Below are 26,240 nucleotides of genomic sequence, written 5' to 3' on the forward strand. Positions count from 1 at the left end.
GGAGCATCGCCTGTCAACGGCGGACAGTCTTGGAGGCGCGCCGCGTTTCGTCCAGATGAACGGAATAGGTCCCAGCTGCTCGTATTATTTGTTCGGTCATCTTGCGACGCAGGCCGCGTTCGTAGAAGGTTGTCCCGGGCAATTGAACGCGTTTCCGCGGAGTCCTGAGTGTTTGTTGTATTTGTTTGGCTTGCTCTTGATATTTTCCTCTTTTTTTTTTTTCTGGTGAGAGAGAGTGACCATCGTTACGGGGGGCGTCGCTAACCTCGGTTAAGGCCCGGATTTGGCAATCCATCCAATCAGGTCGCCAGGAGATGCTGATTGGCCTGTGTATCGGGGGGCGGAGAGAAAATCAGATTCTCAAGGTTTGAGGTGCTATGCACGGCCGGCGTATCCGGGCTAGCCAGGTTCGGCTAGGGAGGATCTCACCACCTGGGTAGTCTTAGGTCAGGGTCCGTCGCTGACGGGGGTGCCGCGTGCACAAAGTTTTAGCTGGATTAAGACTCTCACTTTATTTCGTATTCGGTCTACTTCAGTCTGTAAATATTCTGTACATGTCTTCTGTTTAAACATGCAGTTTTAAAAACCCTCACCAACTATTGTCGTCGCGTCACCATCTTCCCGTAGGGGAACCCTGAGTAGTATCCGAAACAGCCATGGAGTCGACTCAAGTTTCCATTCGTTTTCAGTTCGATCGCGGCGTTGCGGGAGGAGAATGAGGGGAACGGAGCCATGGGGTCGACTTGAGTCCCCTATGGGAAGATGGTGAAATTTTTTTGCTGCTTCCTACCACACGAATTCACGATTAAACCAAATTTAATGATGGTAGCAGCATCCAGTTCCCACGATCTAACGAGCGAGAGTATTTAATTACTGGTATTCAGCGCTAATCACTGCACAATGCGCCACACGCAGCCGGCGAACGTTATGACGTCCGGTTTGCGGCAGCGTAAAAGGAAGTAGAACGGCCGGTCGACGAGGATGCGAGCCGGGTCCACGATGACGTCACCGGGGGTCTGAAAGTTTGGGGCAACGACTCCGTGAGCGCCTTCCTCGTTGATCTCGAGGAACGCGCCGTGCAGGGCGACGGAGAGGAAGAGACGGCGCGCGTCCCTGCAGGTGCCGTCCTCGGTGGTTTGGTCACCGTCGGCTGCGATTCCCGACAGGTCGGCCTGGTCGGGGCTGAACAGGTCCTCGACGCCCAAAGCTTGCAGGACGGCCTTCAGGTTGGTCGTGGCCCTCACCTGCGCGTATAAAAATAGGCGGGTGGTTTGAATCAATCTGAGCCTCGCAATGCTGAAGAGTCTCAGTGGAAAAAAATCCTATGAGTGCTAGATTGCTGCGGGAAAGGGGTAAACGCGATTCAAGGCCGGAGAATCGCTTTGGGCAAGGCAAGTCAAGACTGAATAGGAGGTTATGTGTTATGAATTGATTCCTTCCACAAAATTTCACCGGGAAATGAGTAGCGACTGCCCTGAAAAAAAAAAAGAAAAGATGAGATGAGTAGTGACGAGCCTGAAAAAATAAAACGTTTTTCGCCCGATTGATGCGGGATGCTGTGTTACTCAAGCAATATGATCATCGTCATTATAATCACCATCATCAGTAACGGCAGCAGCAGCGCTTCATTTATGCCCCTGCGGGACGAAGGCATGCATCTCCGCAATACTTTCAACCGATCCTATCCTGCGCTCTCCGATCCCATTTCTCGCAACTAAATTTCCTCATCACGTCTTTTCATTGGGTTATCGCTCTTTTAGTCCCATCTCTTCAGTTCTTCTGGCGCGGAATTCTGAGTTCCGCCCGTTTTGTTATGACGCACTTCCGCTTACGGAGCCTCTGACCATTGCACAGAAATTGCCCCGCCCCACCCCGCCTTGCTTGTTTGCGTCACACCGTAACGTCCGTCTTCAATGAATCAGGGCTCGCTCGAAGAGGACGCTTCGAAACTGGCGTGAAATGTATACAGAACTCAGAATTCCGCCCCTGGTGGCCCAATAGTTAATCGTCAGTTAATTTTCCCCGTAACTGTTTGGGATGTCTTCCGACCGAGGATGTCCTCCATTATCCAAGACGCTCGTTACCTGCCTTCTAAGAGGTGTGCTCCTGTCATGCTAGGGAGACGTCAAGTCGAAGCGCGGCTCGCCACCTTCCTCTGCCGAAGCGCCCGACGTGTCCTGCAAATAGCCGCCGCGGTGGCTCAGTGGCTAAGGCGTTGCATTGCTGAGCACAAGGACGCGGGTTCGATTCCCGGCCGCCACGGCCGCTTTTCTGATGGAGGCTAAAAGCAAAAAACGCCCGTGTGTACGAGATTTCGGCGCACGTTAAAGATCCACAGGAGGTTGAAATTAACCCGGAGCCCTCCACTACGGCGACCCTCATCGCCTACGTTGCGTCGGCGCGTTAAACCCTGCAATCATGCAACGTCAGGGTGCCGCGAATCCCTTCGCCGCTTGCATACATCGTAAAACGAAGGGTACAGCCAGTGCAGGGTGGTAAAAGAGCAAGTAATGGAAATGACGGCCACGGAATGCCGAAGCGACAGGCAGCCCATTCCGGTGCTCAAGCAGGCAAACGTGACCACTGAGACAGAGCGCAAAGCACAGTTGACACGGTGTACGAGGCGCGGGCGAGAAACGCCGTGTTGCTGTCCGAAGCAAAGCTTGCGCATCAAGCAGCCTCAAGTTCGCGAGGGAGAAAGAGAGAGAGAGAGAATGAACATATTTAATTGCGAGCTCATTGGTGCAGGATGGTGAGAGAGCCGGCCCTGTGGGGGGCGTCCGCTAGACCGGGATAGCCTGGTCCTTGCTGGCTGCTCGTGCCCTCTGTATCAGCATGTGCTATGTCAAGAGGTCCGCGCTGGACAGCCGGTCCACCCACTGCTCGTACGTGGGACGGGGATTGGGTGCGAGGGAGAAGCTCTCGCTTTCTCAAAGATCGACCAACGAACTTTCCATCTATTTTTATTTACCGGCGGTTAGCAGCGGAGCTGTTTAAGCTTCAGCTTGGTCCGGTGGCGTTAGCAAAGAGTGCCAAGAAAAAAAGAAAAAAAAAGAAACAGCGCCGCCTGTAAAGGGTGCACCACCGCAGATGGGGTGTTATAACAGTGAAGCCAGCTTTCGCGCCTGGTTGAGTGTGAGCACAATTAAGGGGCATATGTGTATACGCACTCGTTATCCATTCTAAGGTGACAGTCTTTCTTGGCCTACTAAAACTATAAAAAAGCGCAGCTTGCACGAGTGGTGCAAGGCTGGAGAAGCGGTGGAGCTGGGGGTCGACCCCGCTTGGATCCGCTGTCAGTGCGGGGGACCGACCGGAACGGCCTTGTAAAATCCGGCTAAGCTTGGCCTCACCCCTCAGCACTTAGCCTAGCCGAGCAAGAACGTCGCAAAACCGAACGAAACTTAGCAAGACCTAGCAAAAACTAGCAAAACCTCGCAAAACTGGAAGAAGCTACCTCCGCTGTTTCTCCATCCTTGCACCACTACTGTAAGCTGCACCAATTTTAAATGCAGAGCATTTCAGTAACTCACGATGTCACCCGCGTTGACGTCGGTAGTCGTAGTCCGCACCCCTCCCCCTACACTATATATAAAAAAAAATACTATCCAGCGCCTGGTTTCGATCCCTCGACCCTGCGGGCGGAACGCAATGTACATGGTGATCTACCCACTGCGCCACAAAGCCGACACAGAATGGGAGGCTACGAACGCGCCTTATATCCTTGACTCATTCAAACTACGTCAAGGAGCTGCTGATACAACGCATTCATTACCCCCAACTACCCAAACACTAAACGTTAACGCAATACACCCACCCCCTATGCGACGCATTTACTCGAGTCCCCCTCGCGGGGAGACGGGACCAATTTTTTTCTAGCAATAGCGATAGCCATTCTGTTCACGACTACTGCGTCGGCCAGCGCACCTTGAAGCACGGCAGCACCAGCTGGCCGTCGCGCGGAGGGTCGAATCCGCTCAGCACTCGCGCCAGGCGGGCGGGCGAGAGGGCGTTCGCGAGCTGGGACAGGCCGTCCTTCTGGTCGGGCACCAGGATGGTCATGGAGGCCCTGCTGCCGCGGAACGGGATGTCGATGGCGCGCGCCGGCAGACCGTCGCAGTCGTTGTTCAGCCGGAACACGGCGTCGCCCGACATCATGCGCGCGCGGACCACCTTGGACGGCGACTCGTGGAAGTCGCCCGTGAAGCTCCGGCCCGGATCCAACGGCACCAGCCAGCGCGCTGCGGTGAAGTTAGGAGCCGCCGTATGAAGCATTCATGCGTCTTTAATATTTTTACTGCGAAGTAGTATACATCTACCAACCAACAGAAAATTCCCGCGAACAAATAAAAGAAACTACTGGCGCCGCCATGAATCGAACTTGGACCCGAATAGACTACCGGAGCGACATCCCGTCGTCTTACCGACTAAGCTACGCCCACGCGAGAAGATGGGGAGACAGACGGTGCACTCGAAGCACAGCGGCGGGTCTACCACCTGCGCTCATTCAGAGCTCTCGTGTGAAGTGCAATCCGTATAATGTATCAGTAAAGTTTGGTTCGTTGTTGAAGGTGGTTGGTGTCGTCATGGAGGGTGGTGAAGGACCCGATGACGAGACTAGGCAAGTAGATGATGAAGAAAAAGTCTATTTACAATGATATATTTACAGCAGACGACGAAGCATATTGTACAAAACAAAACGAAAACTGGATTACAATTAAGCGGCGCCGCAGCTAGTGCACAAGGGGGAGTGGGGAGGGGGGGGGGGTGGGGTATCGCGGGACGATCCCTGGTAGGGGCCTGGAGGCCAAAAAGGTGCCAAACCGCCGCACGGTTGGCTGAAAGGTGCGTGGGGTTCTGGCGCCCAGAAACCGCCACGGAAACGAGTCTTTGTGTGACCGCTCGCAGTCGCAGCTGCTCTCGACAAACTCATTGAAGCACGCGCGAGCAGGGCGCAAGCAAGCGCCGCCTCACCACAGCAGCGCACCTGCTAATTAGGGTTTGACCCCCGCTCCCCCCCTGTCCGCCACTCCCGAAGGTCGGGAGGAAACGAAAGCCTCCCCCACAGCTGCGACGAAGGTCGCCGGCAAGGCCGCCCCAAAGGGCTGCCTCTCCGCCGACAGATGGCGAGAAAACAAAATAAGGAGAAGGGAGGAGGGTCATCGTCCCGACGGGGTCTATCGGCGCTGTCATCATTACAGTATCATAACGGCGTTCACGTGGTTTGTGTTAGTGTCAAACGGAACAGCGTCTGGGGGGGGGGGGGGGGGGGGGGCGCTCTTTGGCCGCGACGCATGAAACTCAGGGGGAGGTAGTGAAAGAGATGACGCCATAGAAGCGCGTAACGCCATCCTCCTCACCCTTCGCCAGACGCTCCTCTCAGTTTTCTTCCTGCCGTCGCTGCTGCGTTCGGTCGTCTCTCGTTTGTAGAACCACACGTGTGAATCCAAGTGGCGTCGCATGGGTAATCGTTGTGGGTGTCGTGTACAGCTTCGCAGTCAACCACCGTGACAGCGTGGATTGGAGCCATTTTTTTCTCTGAGCAAACCGTTTCCCCGTTCGCGATGAAAATTTACATGAAGATTGCATTATTTGGTCCATTTTGTTTAACACCAAGAGCGGTGAAAGAACTTACATCCTTCTTTTTTCCCCCGGAAACGAATAAGAATGATTTTCGTTTATGTATAAGCCTATAGAATACTGGGTAGAATATTGTAGGCACTATATATGAGGGATCCGGAGGCCAACTCAAACAGGATGACGACTTTGGAACTGTGGCATCACCTGAAAGATCCGGAATAAAACACGCGACCTCCTGCGAACCGACATCGCCTGTTTCCGGGGGATAAGCAACATCGGGAGTACATTTCTATCATACCATCGCGATAAAGCTCCATGTTTTTAAGTTACACGCCCAATGGAGTGGAAAAGGCCTGAAAGCTTCTTCCGGAAATTCTTATCTTGCAGGCCCTTTAAGATATCAAACCAGTTTTTGCTTGTTGGTATATGTAACGCTAACCAATGTCTCCAAAGTAATTCCAGTATTTATACCAAGCAACACCTAATGCGGCAGATTTGTATTTGAAGGCAAATGACGCGTTTTTACAGATTCCTCATATGTGTTGGCCCGTTACCTGACCTGGACATCGCCGGATACTATCGGAAATACACATTTACATATTCCTAAAAACGCCGAGCTTACGCCCGCAGGAAAACTTAGTGGTTCAAATGACAATCTAAAATTAGGGTCGAAACACCGTAAGTGAACGCACCCTTGAAGTGGAGCGCGCTGATGAGCGCCATGACAGTGTCGGGGTCGAGGCTTTCGACCGGCACGATTCCACGGATGGCGGAGTGGGTGTCCCGCTCTACGCGGGCGTTGATGCTCGCGCGGCAGGCGTCCGGATCTTGCCCGAACGCCAGGCGCGTGACGTCGATGCCTCTGTAGCACATGTAGAGTGTGTCCCGAAACGAAGGCAGGGCCACGAATCGCTCGTCGGTGTAGAGCGCGTTGGCCAGGTGCAGCGTCACGTTCTCTCCAAGGCTGCCAAGCTGGCCCCAGACTTGCCTGCGCGCAGCCGGGTCGATTGTGCATGTAGACGTCACACGCATGGTCGCGCAGTTCCGTCGCTCTGAATTCGAGCGTTTATTTTGTTATTTCACTGGGACCAACCCGCCGCGGTGGCTCAGTGGCTGAGGCGTTGCGCTGCTGAGCACGAGGACGCGGGTTCGATTCCCGACCGCGGCGGCCGCTTTCTAATGGAGGCGAAAAGCAAAAATGCCCGTGTGTACGAGATTTCGGCGCGCAATAAAGAGCCCCAGGTGGTCAAAATTAATACGGAGCCCTCCACTATAGGTGGTATTCGTTGAAAAGTTTAGCTGTCAATTTCTTCGCTTGGCAACACTAGAAACAGCCACGGACTTGGCCAAAGCGACACGGACATGGCGCGGCTTGGGCCACTGCTCCCGCACGCCGAAGAAAAAACAACAACAAATAACACCGGCGTGCGTCGTCTGCTCCTTTTCAACCCGATTCTCAACGGTGGTGTCAACAGAGATGTTATTCATCGCACTCACATTGGACTCGAGGCAATACTTTGCGTTCGGTGAGCTAGAGTTTGTTAACGTGCAACACAGTCATGTGCTTAGCACGGACAAGTATTGCCATCCCGCGGAGCCCGACGTAACCAGTGGCGGCGCACTCACATGGTTGCCTGCATGCGCGCCTCGACAGTAAATACAAGCAATACGGCGCGCCTCATCGCCTGCGTTGCGTCGGCGCGTTAAGCCCTACAATCAATCATTTTACTGTGACCAAGAGATGCCCTTGCCTGCAAAAAAAGGAATACGTCCTACCCATTCACGGCATTGATCTGGTAAAAGTATTTACAACATCCTTCCTTTACCACGCTATAAAAGTTTTGAATAAATCAATCAATCAATCCGCAGAGGTCCCATACGGACACACCCGGCTGAATTGCTCTAATGTAGGTACTGTTATTCAATAGCGCACGCGCAACTGCACTCGCATAAGAAATATCAAATAGCCTCCACTCTTTCTCTGTAGACCCGCTTTGTTAATTTTGCCTGACAGTAGGGGTGAAATCTAGGGCGACCATTGCGTTAGGAGCGCTCGCTGCACAAGAACACGCGTGAAAGAACTTGCCGTGTCATTCGAATAACAATTGTTGCCCGCCAGGGGTTTCCCCAGGCATCGAATCAGGGGGGGGGGGGTGTCAATTGCTCTGGGGGGGGGGGGTTCATAAACCAGAAAAGCTGTCTTTTTATCCCACTAGTTAAATAATAGACGTCTGTTAACCAAACGCTCATCCCCGTGACGTACGTTTTTCATTTTCTCTATATATATATACACCTGAGAGGCGGTGCTTTCTATTCAATCTAACAAAAAAACAAATTTAGAGAAATTCATTTTTTACCATGAAAGGTCCTTATTCAGTTTTGTTTTTAATTTCTCGCCATTTTTCAACGTATAAGGACATTGTCGAACTTGTTACCAGGGCCAGTGACGAAATTTGAGTTCTTGAAACAATGTTTAGGTAGTACACGAATTATGCAGCACTTATAAATCAGGCACCGATTGTACGCTCCCGATTTATTAAAACGCCAGGATTAGCTTCCGTAGCGCGTCGCCTCGCCAAATTGCCCATTTTAAATGTACATGCTGAAAGAGCTGCAAAGATTACGGTTTGTGGGCTAACGTACGGGATAGCAGAGGACCCCGGCTAGCTTAGCTAGAGAACGCTACGCGCCGTACACTAGCCCTGCGGAATCCGAAGACTCACGCACGGGTTCGAGTACTCACATGCGGTAGACAGGCTCCGGCAATCCAAAGTGAGGCTTTATTGCCTGGCAGATACAGTGCATACACCAGACAACACGACTATCGCTCGCGGGGAGACAGTGGCTCCTGTCGCTCGCTCAAGCCGCTGGGCTCAGACCTCGATATCCGTCATCACGGCCGCGGGAGCAGGGGAGGCATCCCGAGGCGACCGATCAGGGCAGAATCTCTCGGCAGAGTCCGTGGAGCCAACTGGGTTCACCGTCATCGGGGCATTCGGCGTAGGCACAGCCGAGCCAACCGACTCCGACCAAATCGCCCAGTCGACTCCACGGACTCTGCCGAGAGATTCTGCCCTGATCGGTCGCCTCGGGATGCCTCCCCTGCTCCCGCGGCCGTGATGACGGATATCGAGGTATGAGCCCAGCGGCTTGAGCGAGCGACAGGAGCCACTGTCTCCCCGCGAGCGATAGTCGTGTTGTCTGGTGTATGCACTGTATCTGCCAGGCAATAAAGCCTCACTTTGGATTGCCGGAGCCTGTCTACCGCATGTGAGTACTCGAACCCGTGCGTGAGTCTTCGGATTCCGCAGGGCTAGTGTACGGCGCGTAGCGTTCTCTAACTAAGCAAGCCGGTGTCCTCTGCTATCCCGTACGTTAGCCCACATTGGCGCCCAACCAAGGTTTTTTGCGATGACAGGGCGGCACCCCCGCTTCTCGTTGCTTGATTCCGAAGTTCAGGGCTGGTTGTCGGACGAGATTGCTTGTGGTAACGGCTTGCGGGACGCCACTGTCGACCCGCTGCTGTCCGCCACCGTGCTTACGCCAGAGCTTTGTCGAGGCGGCGCCGATCTCCCCGATAACCGACGCGCCGCGCGGGAGAGTTACGGGAGCCATCCCACTTCTGCCGGCGTGAGGCACTACGACAGCGCGAGGGATGATTACCCAGTCCCGCGCCTGTCGGCCGCCACCACTACGCCCAGGCCCCTCTGGGGCCCAGGCAGCGCTATCCTAGCAGGCAACCAAAGCGCCGCGCGGGAGAGTCACGGGAGCTATCATCCCACTCCTGCCGGCGTGCCGCACGGTGTCGGCGGGCGGAACGCTTCTTGCGACCACCTGCCGTCACCACGGGCTGCAACGAGATCATGCCCTCCGGGCCTTGGTCGTAGCAGCCCAGCGGATATGTTTGCAAAGGAGGAGCTGCGCCGCAGCTCTAGCGCACCCGACCCCGCCGTGTACGAGCCTCACGGCTCTAGCGGTGCGGCGGTCGCCTCGTTCGCCGGCGTGTTTGCGCCACGAACGTACCCCACCACGCAGACCTCGCAAGCGGTTACGGCTAGGGCGCACGTCGCCTGCCTTACGCCAGCGTTGTCTCGCGAGGAACCACCCCTGCCTGCGGCAGCAGTCGATCTCGCACAAGCCCTAATCAACGCGGTGCGCGCACAACCGAGCGTCAGGCCTAACAGCTCGCTGGACCGCAGCTTTGCCAGATCGGTAAGGGGCTTCGGCACCAAATCCTGGCCAAAATTTCACCAGATTTCACCAGATTTCACCAGATTTCACCAGCACTAAAATATGGCTCCTATGACGTATTTCCGGCTTTTTTACCTTTTTACAGCAAAAATGGTAAAATGTTAAATGGAAAAATGGTAAATGTTTTTGTATCATCAAAAAAAAAAAAAAAGACAGCGGACAACTTCCTGATGCACCTCAATTCGATTGAATCAGCAATTCAGTTCACCATGGTAAGAGATTCAAACACAATTCCTCTTGGTTTGATGAAGAGACAGGCAAATCAATTCAGCCTTCAAGTACGTGTTAAACTTACCCATACCGAAGCTACCTACAATTTGATTCTTACCACCTAAAGTCGCACGTCATCTGTATTTTCGGCTCTCGACGAACGTAAAAAAGAAGAAAAAGCCGTCATCGTGGACCCGAAGAGGAACGGCTACACCAGCGACTTTATTCGCCGCGTCAAACGCAGTTTTCACCGATCGAGAAAGTTATTCATGACAAGAGGATGGGAGTGGTGCACTGAGGGCGGCCACCACCCAAGAATTTTTTTCTCCTTCAACGCCGCCAGTCAACAACCCCACACAACCATCCTCCTCCTCCCCCCCCTCTACCCCCTCCGCCGACGACAAAGCCGTTCAACTGGTTCAACATGGAGGAAAGAAAAGGTTATTCTGTGCAACAACACAGACCACGAAGCGCTACCCCCTTTCCTCTATGGCCACCCCACAAGTGCCACAAGCATCGAGGAAACAATACTACAGTGCCTATAATTATAAAATAACAATACTTTTCTCTTCTTTCCTCCATGGCCACAAGCCTCAATGTCGGCCACAAGCCTCAAGTGGCGCCACCTATGAACTGCAGATGAAAGACTAACAAAACGGTGTAAATTTGATTAATTCAAGTGGCAAGCCATTTCTCAACATTTTTCACCAGTTTTCACCAGATAATGTCTGGTGTAGCCGTTTCGGTACATCAACACCAGTAGCCCCCAAATTTCACCAGATTTTTCCAATCTGGTGCCGAATTTCACCATCTGGCAACGCTGCTGGACCGGGCTCCGTGCGCTGGTGTTTCGAGCGCGACCGCAGCGCCGCCGAGCAGCGGCGCCGTCAGAAATCGGATGTTGGTCAGCCCGAAGGAGCGGCTGTACCGGGCGGAGTTTCCGCAGTCGTTGTGAAAAAGTCGAGCTAGGAGTGCGTTTTTGTGTATGTATTGCTGGGTCTACGGCTCCCGCAACATTTTAAAAAGGTCGCGAGGAGGCTGACGAAAAAATAGTTTATCTCGGTTCCCTTGAAATGAAGCGGAAAGGCGAGAGCTTTGAACCCGCGCAGTGCGACGGGCAATGTAAACAACGCCGATCGACTTCTGGCCAATAAGCGTTCATTTTGCTGTTTTGTGTGAATGCGGTTTATACTCTAGGATCTTGTTTCTGTGAACACCCTCTATCAACTTCGCAGGGGACCTGCGACAGCCGGCGGCCGGCGAAACTTGCATAGGCAACGCGAACTTCATCGGGAACAATTCAGCGCGCGAGCATGTGCACCCCAGCAGTCTTACCTGAGTGCTACGGAATATAACGCAGCGTAACGGTTGACACGAAACTGCAGTGATCCCACAGGCAACCACCGCAGCAACACGAATGGGCCATTAATATGCGCGTCAATCATCTTGAAGCAGTGACGGTGTCGGTCGTTTTCTTTATTTTTTTTTGTCGCTGAGCTTATTCTTCCCCGTCATTTTAGCATTACGTGTTGCTTATGCTTTAGCAATATGTATCGTTTATTCCTCTTCTGTATTATGGTGCTCATCGCTGCTTACCCTTTCCTAGGTGTGCGCGCGGAGCTTCTGCCCGTGCGGCCTCGGCCGCTGCTTTGACGCAGATATCGCGGCCACTCCATACGACTAACATTTCGCTGATTCAGACAGAGCTTGAACACCGGCGTTGATACCGGCGCTAAAATTTGGCAATAGCTGCCCGGTGCTCACCGTTATGAGTTGACGAACATAGCAACTGCATCAGCATTTTTACGCGAGCCGTGGCACCCGGCCTTGCGCGTGCCGCTTCCCCCGCCTACCTCGCTTAGACTCACTGAACTCATAATAAAGTGCAGAGATGCGTGAGCCGCGTGTTTACAACAGAACTCATAACCATTCACTGTACCCGTCTTTAACTAAAAGACGCAGCCCAGGGTCACGCCTGTTATGTGCCCAACGCCATTGCTGGAAACATCGGACGGGTCCGTTGCGTTCGCTAGCTCCTCCCGGACGCAGTAAACATCGTTTGCGGCGTGTAGCTGGCGACCGCGTTTTGAGGTTTTCTTAGACAAAAAGGAAAACGAGTCAATATATCCCACCTCTCCAAAACCGCTAAAACGAGCGCGCTGGTTTGAGCAATCAGTCATGGGAGCATAGCACGGGCAGTACGGGGAAGGGCGCAAGCGACGACCACAACATCCGATAAATGCCTCCCGTGGCCGTAGATGGCGCTAGTTGTTCAGGCGCTTGTGTCGCCACCATACCAGCGCACGGAGCCTTATGTACGGCGGTTACTCTGACCGCATGAGTGCTACGGAGTACCTCGAGGTGCTGCACCGCTATCAGGAGGCGTCGGGTATGGACGATAGCGTGATTATAGGACGTGTTCTACCTATATCGCTGACCGCCCAGGCTGCACGGTGGTACCGGCTGGTGGGACGCGACGCTCGTACGATGGGCGAATTTGAAGCGCTCTTTCGCAGCGAATTCCTGCCCCCAGATTACGAGCGCCGCATGTTGAACGAGCTAGAGATGCGAACTCAACACCGAGATGAGTCTCTGCTCGAATACGTCAGGGCAATGCAGGAGTTGTTTTGGCTCGCAAAGCCCATGGCGTCGGAGGCGGAAAAGGTTGACAGGGTGACGAGACAAGCCCACCCAACTTTTGCAGCGTACCTTCGAGGCAGTCAGTTTGCCAACCTCAATGAACTGGCCAGCGAAGCAAAACGCATCCAAGCCGATATACTAGCTGCTCGCAGCTATCGGCCGCCTCCCCCAGCCCACGCCACGCTGGAGCCAAGGTGCGCATGGCAAGGTGCGTCCCCACCGCCCATGCCGCGCGCCGCGGCAACAGCAGCGTACGCGGAGAGCACGGAAATAGAGCCGCGCGATGTGTCGGAGCGCGCGCTCGACCCGTACTCGTACGCCATGCGGGCGCGTTCTGACGCCCAGCAAGGCATGCCGCGGCACGGCTACGGCCGGGGACAAAACGCGCATGAGGAACCCAACAGCTACGCCCGTGTGGAAAGCTCGAGGGGACCGAACGCGCAGCGCGACAGTCAGGGAGCAGTAGCGCACTCGGAACCCAACCGCTACGCCCAAGTGGCAAGCCAAGGGAACCCGCCAGCGTTGCGCGGACAGCGGCCTCCGGCTGCGCAGTCGCATCGCGGCATCGTCTGCTACAAGTGCCGCGCAACGGGCCACTATGCCCGCGCGTGCACCGCTCCCTGCCCGGCGCCGGAAAGGCAGCGCAATTCGGGAAACGCCAGCCGCCGTCGGTGAGCACTTCGTCGCCGACGGCTATGGCTACATTAGGTGGTGAGCCTGAGCCCTATAATCCCGATGGCGTGCAGGGTGAAACGCCCCAACGCACTAGCGCCTTTCATCGCCCTTACGATCGCTGGTCGAAAGTTTGCGGCGTTGCTGGACAGCGGAGCGTCTGCTACGCTGTTCGGCGATGATGTCCTCGCTCATTTGCATCGGAGAGCTATTCGATTGCGAGCTTGCGACATCACTTTCCACCTAGCGAGCGGGAAAGCCAACTCAGGCGGCTCGGCGAGGTTGGTGGCCCGATGGGAGAAACGAGTGCGACGCCACAGATTCGTACATCTCCCGGGCCTCACAGTGCCTGTAATTCTCGGCCGTGATTTTCTGGCTCGTACAGGCATTGTGACTGACATTGCCAACGGAGGCTGTAGGCAAGGCGTTCATGCAGCCCTGCTCCCGTTTGCAAAGCTGGCCGAGGTATGGGAAACGCGCTCCGCTCCGAATATATCGCGCGCGCGCGGCAAAAACGCAACGCTGCCGGAGACGAAATTTGCACTCCGGAGGCCGCGCGAGCGGGCAGGGAAGCCATGTCTCCCACCCGCGCAGCCGCCGCCGCGACGGTAGCTCGACGAGCGCGCCTTGCGCTTCCGAGAGCTCGCGCGGGCGCTCACCGCATCTCGCGGCGCCCCACGCACCCTCCCATCGCGCAGCGTAACAAAGGGAGCCCCGAAGGGACGGCTGCCACCCCGCGCCGAATCCCGGGCAACCCCCCCCTTTTACCGCCCATGCCGGCAGTAGCCCCTGTACGGCGTTCAGCAGCGAAGAGTTCCTTAAGGGTGAGCAGAACTATCTGTTTTGTAAATAGCCTGTATATTATAGGGATATATTGTTTTTTGTTGTTGTTTTTGTTGGGCTCAGGGAAGAGCCGTGCTCTGAGATGGAGCGAGGTGGCGCGGCCACCGGGTGTCCGGTAACAGCTGGTATTGCTGTCGGCACCAAGTTGTAAATATTTGTGAACCCGAATCATTGACAGGCCAGGAAGAGCCGAAAGTCTGAGGAGGGGGGCTGCGCGGCCGCCGTGGCGTCCGCTAACAGCTGGTATTGCTGTCGGCGCCGAGCGCAAAGCAGTTCGTAATGCTGCAGGCGCGTTTATTTGTTTGTTCGATTGTTTTGCTTTGTTTGTTTTCTGGTTCTTTTTCTGGTAGGTTACGTTTCTGCTCAACCTAAGGGGAACTTCTGCTGATATACATCCCATCAAAGGAGGCCTCTGACCCCTTCAAGGTGGTTATCCCGCGCAGTCGGCGAAGAGCGGTTTTTGAGCTCTTTATGCGACTCGCGGGCGGCCGGTCACGAGTGGGGCCAAAGGCTTACATTTTAAGTTCTGCCACACCGTGATTTCGCTTGATAACCTCGAATGTAGTGTGTGATACCGGGGCGGCCTTCTGCCCTGAGCACACGAAATTTCGGGTTATCCAACCGCTGCACCAGTGTTAGAGTTCCTTTTTTTTTGGCCCTGGCCTGGCCCGAGTACACTGTTTCGCTTTCCCACTCGGAAAGCAGCAGCAGGGAAGTTGGGCGTTGTTTTGCTGTTACTCCCGACTTGTTTCTGCAGCACGTCCCCCCTGGCGTTTGCCCCCGGTCTGGTCATGTCGCCCGCAGCCACACCACACGCCGCCGGTTCCGGAAGCTGCTGGTGCCTACCATCCCCGGCAGCCCAGGCCCCGTCCCCAGGCCGCAGCCCGCTTGACGCGGTCCAGCGACGATCGAGATGCGGCCTCCTGAGCAGGCACACCTGGCGCCTCTCCAAGGCACCTGCCACGGGCGCTTCACTGGCAGCACACGAGCACTCCAAAAGCTGCTCTTCTGGGCTGGTCCCTGGCGGGCCCGGCCTGCACACTGTCGAGGCCACGGCCCCGTGTCGACTGGCTCTTCTTGTGCCCTCACAACCATGGCGGCCGTCTCTGCGGCGGAAGCTGTTGGCCTTGCCGGACGAACGACTGGCTTAAGAGGCCCCTCCCGTCTGATGAGACGTCGTCCCGCCTGCTGCCTCGGCCTGCGGTTACACCTGCCGCTCTCGCCTGCTGTTTACATCTGCTGCCTTGACCTACTGTTCCTGGGCTGCCCCACCTCCGGTGACTACAAGACGCGCTGGACTGAAGGTGTGTCGTGGACTGTGCGTGTGGTGTGGTGCTGCTTCGAGATGGGAGAACTGTTAGGAACTTTGCGGACCTTTGCTGACCGGGGGCGAGTGCTGTTAATTTCGGGGTGTGTTGTACTTTTGCTCGGCAGCGGTTGTCCAAGCGGTGCAGGCTCGGTCTTGAGGAGGGGGGGATTGTGGGGGCCCGTGTTCCCCTACGCCTCGCCTGCACATGTTTCCGCGAGCTGGGAGCCGCCATTTTGGGTAGCCGGCGCGTCACGTAGGTCGTGTCCTCTTCATGACCCCGCGCGACGCGCCGAACCGGCTTGCCGCGAACGTGTGCGCGAGGGTGCGAGGGAAGGAGGACCAGTTTGTCACCTTCCTTAGCGCCACCCTCTCCCCGACCTGGGGAAGATCTCCTCTCCCCGCCGAGCTGACCTGCGGGACGAACGAGCGCTCCGGCGGGGAGTCGACTGGGCGATTTCGTCGGAGTCGGTTGGCTCGGCTGTGCCTACGCCGAATGCCCCGATGACGGTGAACCCAGTTGGCTCCACGGACTCTGCCGAGAGATTCTGCCCTGATCGGTCGCCTCGGGATGCCTCCCCTGCTCCCGCGGCCGTGATGACGGATATCGAGGTCTGAGCCCAGCGGCTTGAGCGAGCGACAGGAGCCACTGTCTCCCCGCGAGCGATAGTCGTGTTGTCTGGTGTATGCACTGTATCTGCCAGGCAATAAAGCCTCACTTTGGATTGCCGGAGCCTGTCTACCGCATGTGAGTACTCGAACCCGTGCGTGAGTCTTCGGATTCCGCAGGGCTAGTGTACGGCGCGTAGCGTTCTCTCTAGCAAAGCTAGCCGGGGTCCTCTGCTATCCCGTACGTTAGCCCACAGGTTGTAAACAAAGAACGGCATCGAATCAATGAAGAAAGTAAATTATATGTGTGTTTATGTGCGGGAGGAAAAGGTCCATACAAGGACTGACAACAGTGAAATTTGGGGATTCAAGGGGGGGGTGTCTAGAAAAACTAGAGGGGGTCTACACACCCCCTAGGGGGGGTGTAGGGAAATCACTGTTGCCCGCAATGAGCGTCCAACCTGAATTGGTCGTGCAGCGCCACGTGGTCGGCGACGCCGAGCACAGCGCAGAGCTGCTGCGCCGTGCGCCCTCTGGCGCCTGCGAGAAGCATGGACAGCGCGGAGGCCACGGCCAGGGGCGAAAAGACGACGTTGTCCGGAGGCCGGTCGGGCTCCACCTGCGCCTGACAAGTTGGGATAGTTGGATACTTGATACTGATGGCATGGTTTAGCGCTGAGAGGTCGGAATACAGAATAGAAGTAGTACAAGGAACGAACGCTAGCGTTCGTCTCTTGTGTTTCTCTTGTGTGTTCCGTCTCTCGGCGCTAATACGATGCCCCCAACATCTGCTCTAACTTCATGAAGCCACGTAAGGCGGAACCCGGCTACAACCTCTCCACCACACTGTCGTCCAGTGTGCGTCCTAGCATCGCCGACGCCCATGGGCGTAGCGTAGCAACGCTGTTTGCTCTCGTGGCACTCTTTCGCTTTGTGGCCTTGATTTGAAGGCTTCACACTGCGACAGAACGACGGACGCGATTTCGCGATGTCGGGCACCTATAGATGGTATTCACTGAAAAATTTAGCTGTCAATTTCTTCGCTTTGCAACACTGGAAACGGCCACGGACATGGCCGAAGCACCACGGACATGGCGCGGCCTATGCCAGTGCGCCCGCACGCCGCAGAAAACAAAAACACCGGCGTGCGTTGTCTGCTCCATTTCAACCCGATTCTCAACGGTGTGTCAACAGAGATGTTATTAATCGCACTCACACTGGAGTCGAGGCATTACTTCGCGTTCGGTGGGGTAGAGTCTGGAACGTCCAACACACAGCATGTGCTTATAGCACGGACAAGTACCGCCATCCCGCGCAGCCCGGCGTAACCAGTGACGACACACTAGCATGGTTGCCTGCACACGTGCTTCGCCAGTGAATACAACCCATAGCGCTCTCGCGCTAAAATCGGGGCACTTACGTAAGACGTAAGGTGAAGCACAGCGCTAATTGGGGTGTGACGTCGGAACCGCCAAGGTGTGAGTTCGGAGCATATGGACTGAACGAACGGAGGCGTTTCGTGTTAAACCAAGCTACAGATTATACGAACGCTCCACTGCGTATTGGAACAAACCAGTCTGTATCCAGTGGAGAGCTTTTTGTGGACCTTTAGTCTAAGCAGTTTTGTTCGCACGTCATGCCGGTCGCACGAGTTCTCCCGCTAAGGAAGACTTATTGCAACGAACACGTCCTTTCTGGCCGTCCGTTTAGAAAATGAAACTATATCTGTCAGGCACACTGCCTACTCAACTGTTTTCGTCTTGCTTTCTTATACAAAACGCATCGTGAAACCGTAGGTCAGTTTTATCGGCGTGTCTGTAGGATTTCTGCTTGTGCTAATTCTGGGGCGCGTGGGCGTACTATCCCAGTGCATTGCCAGCATACCCGGCGGGGACTGTTTTACTAACCATGCATGTTCTCTTTCTCCATTTATGGATTAAAAGCAGCGTGTATCTTCCCGCTTGCCCCCTCGCAGACATTCCCAGTCATTCTTCCTATCTCTCCTCCTCTTTCCCGTAGCTCTGGCCAGCGGCGTTGTCAAGCTGTCCTTTGAGACAGCTTTTTCTGCCACCCTCCGGCATCGTGCACTTTCATAAATTACATTGTTCATTTCTCTACCCATCGCTAATCACCACCCTTATCACTACCCCCCCCTTATCACCACCCACTGGCTCCGCCCCTCTTTGCCCTGATCCATTGCCCTCACCCTGCTCCCATTATGTCCTCCTTTCCCTCCTCCCTTCTCACCCCCATTTCCCTCGTACTGCTAGAAGAAGAGGAAAAAGCGTGGCGTGGCGCCATGGCCCCCCAAATATGGAGACGTCGGCGTATTGAACGTGGCATAGCACCGGTGTTCGTGCTGTCATGGCCGCCGACCAGGGTTCACGCGCTTTCTCGCCACTCCGTTACTGTGCCGCAACGGTTCATCCTCTCTCCCTGTCCATTTATCTCTACCACTCCTCACTTCCCTCTTCCCCCTGCACTTAACGCCCTTCAGTGGCCCGTAAAACAGCCCATGTCGTTACGGAGCGCGGTGGCAGTGTCCCCTACCTGTTGTAGCAGAAAAATGCGCATCAGTATATACACACATCGATCAGACGTTCCCACTTCATGACTGACGAATGACGAAGGAGTGGCTAAGGCCCCTTCATCGGCCGATGAAGCGACTTTAGGGGTGGCTTGCTCGATCGGCTTTACCGGAACCCCGCATAATTATTCTGTGTACACGTTACTTCCATCTCGTCTGTACTTTAGATCTACCTCCGAAACGAGCACGCGAATTAAAAACAGCTTGTATAGAGACGTTCATGCATTCAGTCTCAGTAAACGAATTTCCTTAATGGCAACCCTTAGCCACTTTACGCCTGCTTTTGTGTTCCTTTATTGTTGCGGATGTTCCTCAGGTTCCCCTGCAACTTCTGCGCTTTTTCAGCCGCCGTTGTTCTCCTCTCTCACGCACCTCCCGTTTTAATTAGGGCGAAATCGATACCTTGTTCCGAAGCAGCTGCTTGTACATGTCAACGGCGAGGACGTTGCAGACCCGAGTCACGATGGCGCGGTCTCCCCGGACCTGCAACTGCCTGGTCGTCTTCCACGAAGGGCCGGACTCGGTCTGCTCAGTGGTCGCCATGCGTGAGCTGCAGGCAAGTTTCGCGACCAGCGTTTGGGAAACGTATATATAGTTCCTCCTCTCCCTTCAAATTTACACTCCTCATATTTCTGTCTGTCCCCCATGAAAATGTAAAAGCACATTTCTAGCTAGATTTATAGATTCTAGCTGGAATCGACAGCTTCTAAATAGAAAAATTCTTAGTATAGCTATAGACGATTATTTCCAGCTTACAGGATTTTTTCCTTCCAGCTGGACTGACAAATGCTAGCTGGAAGTAATAGCTGCCTGCCAATAAAAAAAATCTCAATCCAGCTAGAAATGAAGCTGGAAACTGAATTTCTAGCTTAAAAATACTTTTAGCTAGAAGAAATTTCTGGTTCAATAACCCAGCTAGAAACAATATTTTCACCTGGGGTCGGTCTCAACCTGCCCTCCTGCAATGTGGACAGTCTGGTTGTGAGGGGTGAAATGTGCACAACGGATTCGTCGAGATCTTAGCGCATCTGGGAGCGTTGAAGAATCGCTACCGCGAGAACGCTTGAATGTATACGTCGTGCCCCGTCATGGGGAGATTTAGCTGCCAGTACAAGACCCGCTTGGTGATTAGGCGTTGCTGCTGAACGCTAGTACGCAGGTTTGATCCCGGCCGTGGCGGCAGTTCTTTTGATGAAGGCGAAGTGTCTAGATTTAGGCGCACGTTAAGGTCCCCAACTAGTCTAAATTTATCTATGGCATTCTACTGCGGCGTTGAATTTGCGGTACTACGGCTTAATTCAATACTCTTTTTTGCAACGACAAACAGCAGCGTTGAAGCTTACCTGCACGCTTCTTCTTCTTTGCCTTAGTCTTGAACTTCAACTTCTTTTGTTCGCACGAAATTGTGTACATTGTGTGTGTGTGTCTAAGCGAAGAGTCAGACATGGCTCAGCATGTAATTTATTACAAACTAGATGTCAAAGAACAAATAAAAATCAGAAGGCAAAAGAAATAACAAAAGAATGTATGCAACATTTGCATTAATGGCAAAGCCATTTAATCGTCTTCGGTGCATTTATCTGTTCACAAGGCGGAGAGAAAAGGTGTACTGAAAGGACACGAGCTCGTCCTACGGAGATCACAAATGTTTAGCCTGTTACCCTCCACTGGGGCAAAGGGGACAACGAAAACAAGGGTGTAAATGTAGACGCGAAACGCGAGCGCAGTAAGACAGCGACGGTGAAAAAATTCCTCCAGACTGGCGATCGCCGAAGTGAGTGGACGTGTCTCGCATCGGCTCCGCAATTGATGGTTCATTATGCAGTGCTAATTAGCCACAACGGTCATCCACCTTTATCAGCGTGTTCGGGGAGTTAAGCGACATCAGTGGATACCAAAATCCCAACAGGCAAGTGAAAATTTGCGGACTTGTTAGATTTTTCTATCAGTGCTGGACGACGCAACGCTAAGCCTAACGAGGAACGACTAGACGGGCCGCCATGCTGGCGGCGAGTCTGGGCACGCCCGAGGGAGCGTCATTACAGCAAGAGATGGAAACCTGCACTCAAGACCAGGGCCATAGAAAATATGTGCAAGTGGAGGGAGAGGAAATCCCACCGGAAGATTTCAACCAAGAAGCAGGATGGAGAACCGCAGGCGAGCGATACGCCAGGCGTCGGCAGAAGAAGACGGGAACCACCAACGAAGGGGACGACAGACGCAAAACCGAAAAGCAGGCAAGAAATACGAGGATCTCGGCAATCAAAGCAGCGAGGATGCCGGCGATGCCAAGGGAGGAAACCAAGATTGTAGTCCGACCACGAGGCGGAATACACGTTGCTAAGACGGGAGTAGTTGACGTAATGGCCGCCATACACGTGGCAGCCGGGATCACCGAGGAGGCCGGAAAGGAAGACACGATGTGCATAAACGCGCAACAAAACATCGTCGTCATCAGCACGCCGAAAGAAGAGAACGCAAGACTCTATGAAGGTATTCAAGGCATCGTCGTCAGCGGAAACCAACACGAGGTGAGCGCATATCGCACGACCCCGCACGACACAGTTAAAGGAGTAATTAGAGGCATCCCGCTCAGCGAAACGCCGAGAGACATAGACGCAAGAATCGTCAACGAACGGAACCCGCTAGCCTTGGGCGCTAAACGCATCGGAACGTCAACAACAGTCATCGTAGCCTTCAGCGGAGGCAAGGTTCCCAACGATGTCAGGTATGGAAACGCCCTCATCAAGTGTCAGCTTTATCGCAAACAAGTAGACGTGTGCCACCAATGCGGCCGAGTAGGACATCGTAAAGATGTGTGCCCAACACCAAACGAGCGGGCATGCAGAGGCTGCGGTGAGAAAAACCCCAAAGAAGGTCATACGTGCACGCCAAAGTGCAAGCTTTGTGGGGATAAGCACCTCACAGGAGATAAACAGTGCCGAGCAAGATATAAGACCCCGTACGTGGTGCGTAAGCGGCAGTGGGAAAGGCGCAAAGCAGAAGCACAGCTGACGCAAGCGTGGAATTTTCCACCGCTCGACACTCCAGCTGCGCATAATCCAAGGACGCCTTCTCGGAACCGCTCGCAATCACGGGACAATAGCAAACAAAGAAGGCAAAGCCGCGACAACAGCACTCGACGCGGGCGATCTCCATCCGGAGAAAAAGTGAGCTGGGCAGACACGGTGCGCGTCACCGGCGGCAAGACGGGAAACCCAGAGAAGAGCGCGGGACACAAGAAACAGCGAATCCAGAGCAAGGAAGAGGAGATGATAGGTATACTACGCAAAGAGAACGAGGACATCCGCAAAGACAATGCGGAGCTGAGAGTGATGATTCAGCAACTCACCCAAAGCGTGAACAGCCTCAAGAGAGAGTTGACTGACAGGCAGCAACTGACAGACCAACCAAGCATCAGCAAGGTCATAACAGAGACGAACGAGGGGCCAGCAGCAAAGAAACGACTTATTGAAGAACAAGAAGAAAAAGTAACAATACACGACATCCGGGAGCAAATCAACAAGACAATCCAGAGGATTACGGAAACCCTCGAAAAAAAGATTCAACAGCAAGACAGCATACTGGCAGACATGAGAGCAAGCATAGATCAAATGATGACACCGGTGATGCACCAGATCAACCAAGAACCCGGCAACAACTACCAATCAGGACAACCATGGCCCCCGGTCCACCAAGCATAACCGTATGGCAGTGGAACTGCCGCGGCCTCCAACCAAAGCGGGCAGTACTACAGCAGCACATCGAACACGCCAAGAAAAGGCCGGACGTGATCCTACTACAAGAAACGCTCACCGCAACGCCAACCCTTCCCGGATACAGAGTGCAAGTGGGCCCGGCAGGTGGAAGAGGCCTATGCACGCTGGTCAGAAAAGGACTGACTTTTTTGGAACACGAAATGAAAAACAAGATTGAACACGTCTACACGGAAATTATATCGACCAAGAACAACAAAAAGAGCCTATTCATTCTGAACCTATATAGCAGCCCGTCCCAGAAGCACCAGCGATTCAAGTCACTGCTCCACAAGGCTGGAAACATCGCTAAAGACTCCAAACTACTCGCTTGCGGAGACTTCAACGCGATGCACCAATCGTGGGGCTACCTCAAAAACAACGTCAAAGGCAGGAATTTAGCACAAGACGCAACCGAGCTCGACTACATCCTAATCACGGACCCAGCGTACCCGACGAGGATCGGCAACTCGATATCGAGGGACACCACGCCAGACCTTACGTTCGTGAAGAACGACGCGGACGCAGTCATCAAGTGGAGAAACACTGGAGACGACCTGGGCAGTGATCATGTAATAGTGGAAATCACGGTGCCAGTCCCGGGCGACCAGAAGAACAACGTAAAGAAATACACGTGGATCGACTGGTCGGAGTTCAGGAAGATCAGGAACCGAGAAGAAGCGGACGTCGAAGAGATAGACGACATCGACGAATGGACCGACAAAATCGCACGCAACGTGCGAGAGGCAACAAAGGAGATTGAAACGGACGTGGAAACGGAAGCCATGGATAGCAGGCTGGCACACCTGATCGAGGCGAAAAAAGCCATCCAAGACAGGTGGAAAAAGCAACGACTTAACAGAAGACTGCGAAAGAAAGTGGCTGAGCTCAACAAAGAAATCGAAAACCACTGCAGAGTCCTGAGCAACCAAAAATGGAACGAGATGTGCTGCGCGGTCGACGGCCAGCTACACAACGGTAAGGCGTGGAATCTCCTCAAACACCTCATAGATGAAACAAAGACTAAGTCGCATCAACGAGACAGACTGGCCAAACTTCTGCACCGGGAAGTCACCGAGAATGGAGCCGAAGCCGTCACACAGAAGTTGAGAGACAGGTACGTGCCGACGACGCCCACGGTGGTGCACGGCCCGTACCGAGGCCGATCCAACGAGCGTCTCGATCGGGACATCGAAGTCGAAGAGGTACGGACGGCGCTGCACTACCTAAACACCAGGTCGGCGCCCGGGCCGGATCGCATCACCAACAAGATCCTCAGGAACCTCGACGACAAATCCATCGAGAACCTGACAGCATATTACAACAAATGCTGGAGAAGCGGCAAGCTCCCAAAACAGTGGAAAAAATCCAAGACAATCCTCATCCCCAAGCCAGGGAAGCCACTGAGCACGGACAACCTCCGCCCAATCGCACTAACATCTTGCGTGGGCAAAGCCATGGAGCACGTCCTACACAATCGGTGGCAAGAGTACCTGGAGGGAGAAGAGCTGTACCCGGAAACAATCATCGGCTTCCGACAGCACCTCAGCACACAAGACGCAATGATCCAAATCAGACATCAAATTATTGACGACAAAACAAGAGACAACAAGGCCATACTAGGACTAGACCTGGAAAGCGCCTTTGACAAGGTCACGCATGCGGCGGTCCTAAGACAAGTGTCGGAGCTCAACATGGGAGAACGATCATACCAATATATCAAGGACTTCCTGACGGGCCGAACAGCGGAACTCAGGGCAGGAGAACTACAGGCAGACGAAAAGGAGCTGGGCAGCCAGGGCACCCCACAAGGGGCAGTCATCTCGCCCATGCTCTTTAACCTTGTGATGATCCGAGTGGCCAAGAGATTGATCCAGATCAAAGACCTGTGCCATACAATCTACGCGGACGACATTACACTGTGGGTGAATGGCGGAAGCGACGCGCACATTGAGGCCACATTGCAAAGGGCGGTAGAGGCGATAGAAGAAAGCTTGGAAGGGTCGGGCCTGAGATGCTCTCCGAGCAAATCAGAGCTGCTGATCTACCAGCCAACGAAAGCGCACCGAACCAAGAACAGAGAGAGCGAAAAAATCAAGATCAGAACCGGCGACGGCAACGAAATCCCAACAGTCAACATGATCCGAATCCTCGGTATGCTTATCGAAGCACACGGAACAAACGGCGGCACAATCACACGAATAACAGGCAAAGCAGCAAACGCACTAAGAATGCTCAAACGGATCACGAACAGGAGAGGCGGAGTGAGAGAAGACAACCTCACAAGGCTAGTCCACTCCTTTGTAATATGCCATATCACGTACGTGGCAGCGTATCACAGATGGAACCAAAGCGAGAAGAACAAGCTCAATGTGCTCATCAGAAGAGCGTATAAGCTGGCCCTAGGACTACCGGAAAACACGAGCACGAAGAGACTGCTCCGGCTAGGCATGCACAACACGCTCGACGAAATAGCGGAAGCGCAGCGTGCAGCCCAACTGGAGAGACTCACTACAACAAAGGCCGGAAGAAGAATTCTGGACAATTTAAACATAACGTATCACAGACAGCAAGGCCCCAAATGCTCAATACCGGACGAAGCCAGAAGATTCATCAGGGTTGACCCTCTCCCTCGGAACATGCATCCAGAGCATAACGCGGGCAGAAGGCAAGCCAGAGCGAAAGCCATGGTGGACACGCACGCAACGGATACATATGTCAGATACGTGGACGCGGGGGAGTACGCCAACAGAGACAGCTATGCCATAGTAGTGGTGGACAACGAAGGGAAAACAAGAACAGCAGCCAGCGTGAACTGTAAGAAGGCTGAAGAAGCCGAAGAAATAGCCATTGCCTTGGCCCTTGCTGATCAAGACTGCATGACAATTGTCAGTGACTCAAGACAAGCAGTCAAGAACTATGCCAAAGGAAGGATCAGCCCTAAGGCCATCAACATCCTAGAGACAACAGAAATAAAAAAACGAAACGTCAGAATCAAGTGGATACCGGCACACACCGGAAAAGTATCGGAGGAAAACACAAACCACAACGAAACGGCAAATGCTCGGGCGCGAGAGCTAACGGACCGCGGCCGAGAGGAAAGCCCGGAGCTGTGGTACATCAACAAAGACAGAATGACAGGATACGATGAAATCACAAAACTGTACAGACTGGCAAGGAGAGAACTGCCACAACCACACAAGAGCCTAAACAGGAGACAGGCTGTCCTGTTCAGACAGCTACAAACAAGAACGCTGCCGAACCCAGCAGTACTACACAAGGTGTACCCGGACGCGTACCCAGACAAGTGCAAGGTGTGCCGTGACGAAAGAGCCACCATGGAACACATTCTGTGGGATTGCAAAAAGCATCCGGATGAAGCACGAAGACGGATATTCCCGCCGTCGCTCGAATGGGCGACGCGGACAGAAGACCAAGAAACGCAACTCAAGGCCGTCCAGCGGGTCATCGAGGCGTTAGCCAGGCAGGGAGTCGGCGAGCCTGAAAAGGCGAGTCGAGACACTTGCAGGCGCGCCACGAAGACGACGTAGGCCGCGTCTAAAGCGCGCGCGCTTTACTGCAGGTCAAATAAACGTTTTTCCAATCCAATCCTCCAGACTGTTTGTTTACCGAACAGCCCTTCCTCTGGCAGTTGCAATACGAGTCCTCCTGGTCATGAAAGCGGTGGGCATACTCATCTTGGCAAATCCTGCAGGTCTCATGTCCAGACGACACCTTTCCCCCTTCCCTACCCTTTCCCCCTAGGAGAAAGCCCTGGAAGTCGCAA

General features: G+C 54.0%; 2 protein-coding genes across 2 annotated transcripts; one reads left to right on the forward strand and one right to left on the reverse strand.

Annotated features, from left to right (window-relative positions):
- Positions 1–400: 400 nt before the first annotated feature.
- On the reverse strand, positions 401–19,445 carry LOC144139138 (ipis-1-like). The gene is made up of 5 exons (XM_077671590.1): positions 19,101–19,445; positions 16,573–16,736; positions 6,273–6,568; positions 3,928–4,241; positions 401–1,244 (listed from the first exon to the last, which is right to left on the reverse strand). The coding sequence occupies exons 1-5, from the start codon at positions 19,239–19,241 to the stop codon at positions 891–893; spliced, it is 1,269 nt and encodes a 422-aa protein (XP_077527716.1). The 5' UTR covers positions 19,242–19,445; the 3' UTR covers positions 401–890.
- A 3,172-nt stretch (positions 19,446–22,617) lies between these two features.
- Positions 22,618–26,004, forward strand: LOC144139626 (uncharacterized). Its single transcript, XM_077671922.1, has 3 exons — positions 22,618–23,794; positions 23,909–24,607; positions 25,724–26,004. The coding sequence occupies exons 1-3, from the start codon at positions 22,618–22,620 to the stop codon at positions 26,002–26,004; spliced, it is 2,157 nt and encodes a 718-aa protein (XP_077528048.1).
- Positions 26,005–26,240: the final 236 nt, after the last annotated feature.

This window comes from Haemaphysalis longicornis, unplaced genomic scaffold, assembly GCF_048455015.1.
Source record: "Haemaphysalis longicornis isolate Haplotype H1 unplaced genomic scaffold, Haemaphysalis longicornis Haplotype H1 scaffold_5, whole genome shotgun sequence".
Classification (NCBI taxonomy): Eukaryota; Metazoa; Arthropoda; class Arachnida; order Ixodida; family Ixodidae; genus Haemaphysalis; species Haemaphysalis longicornis.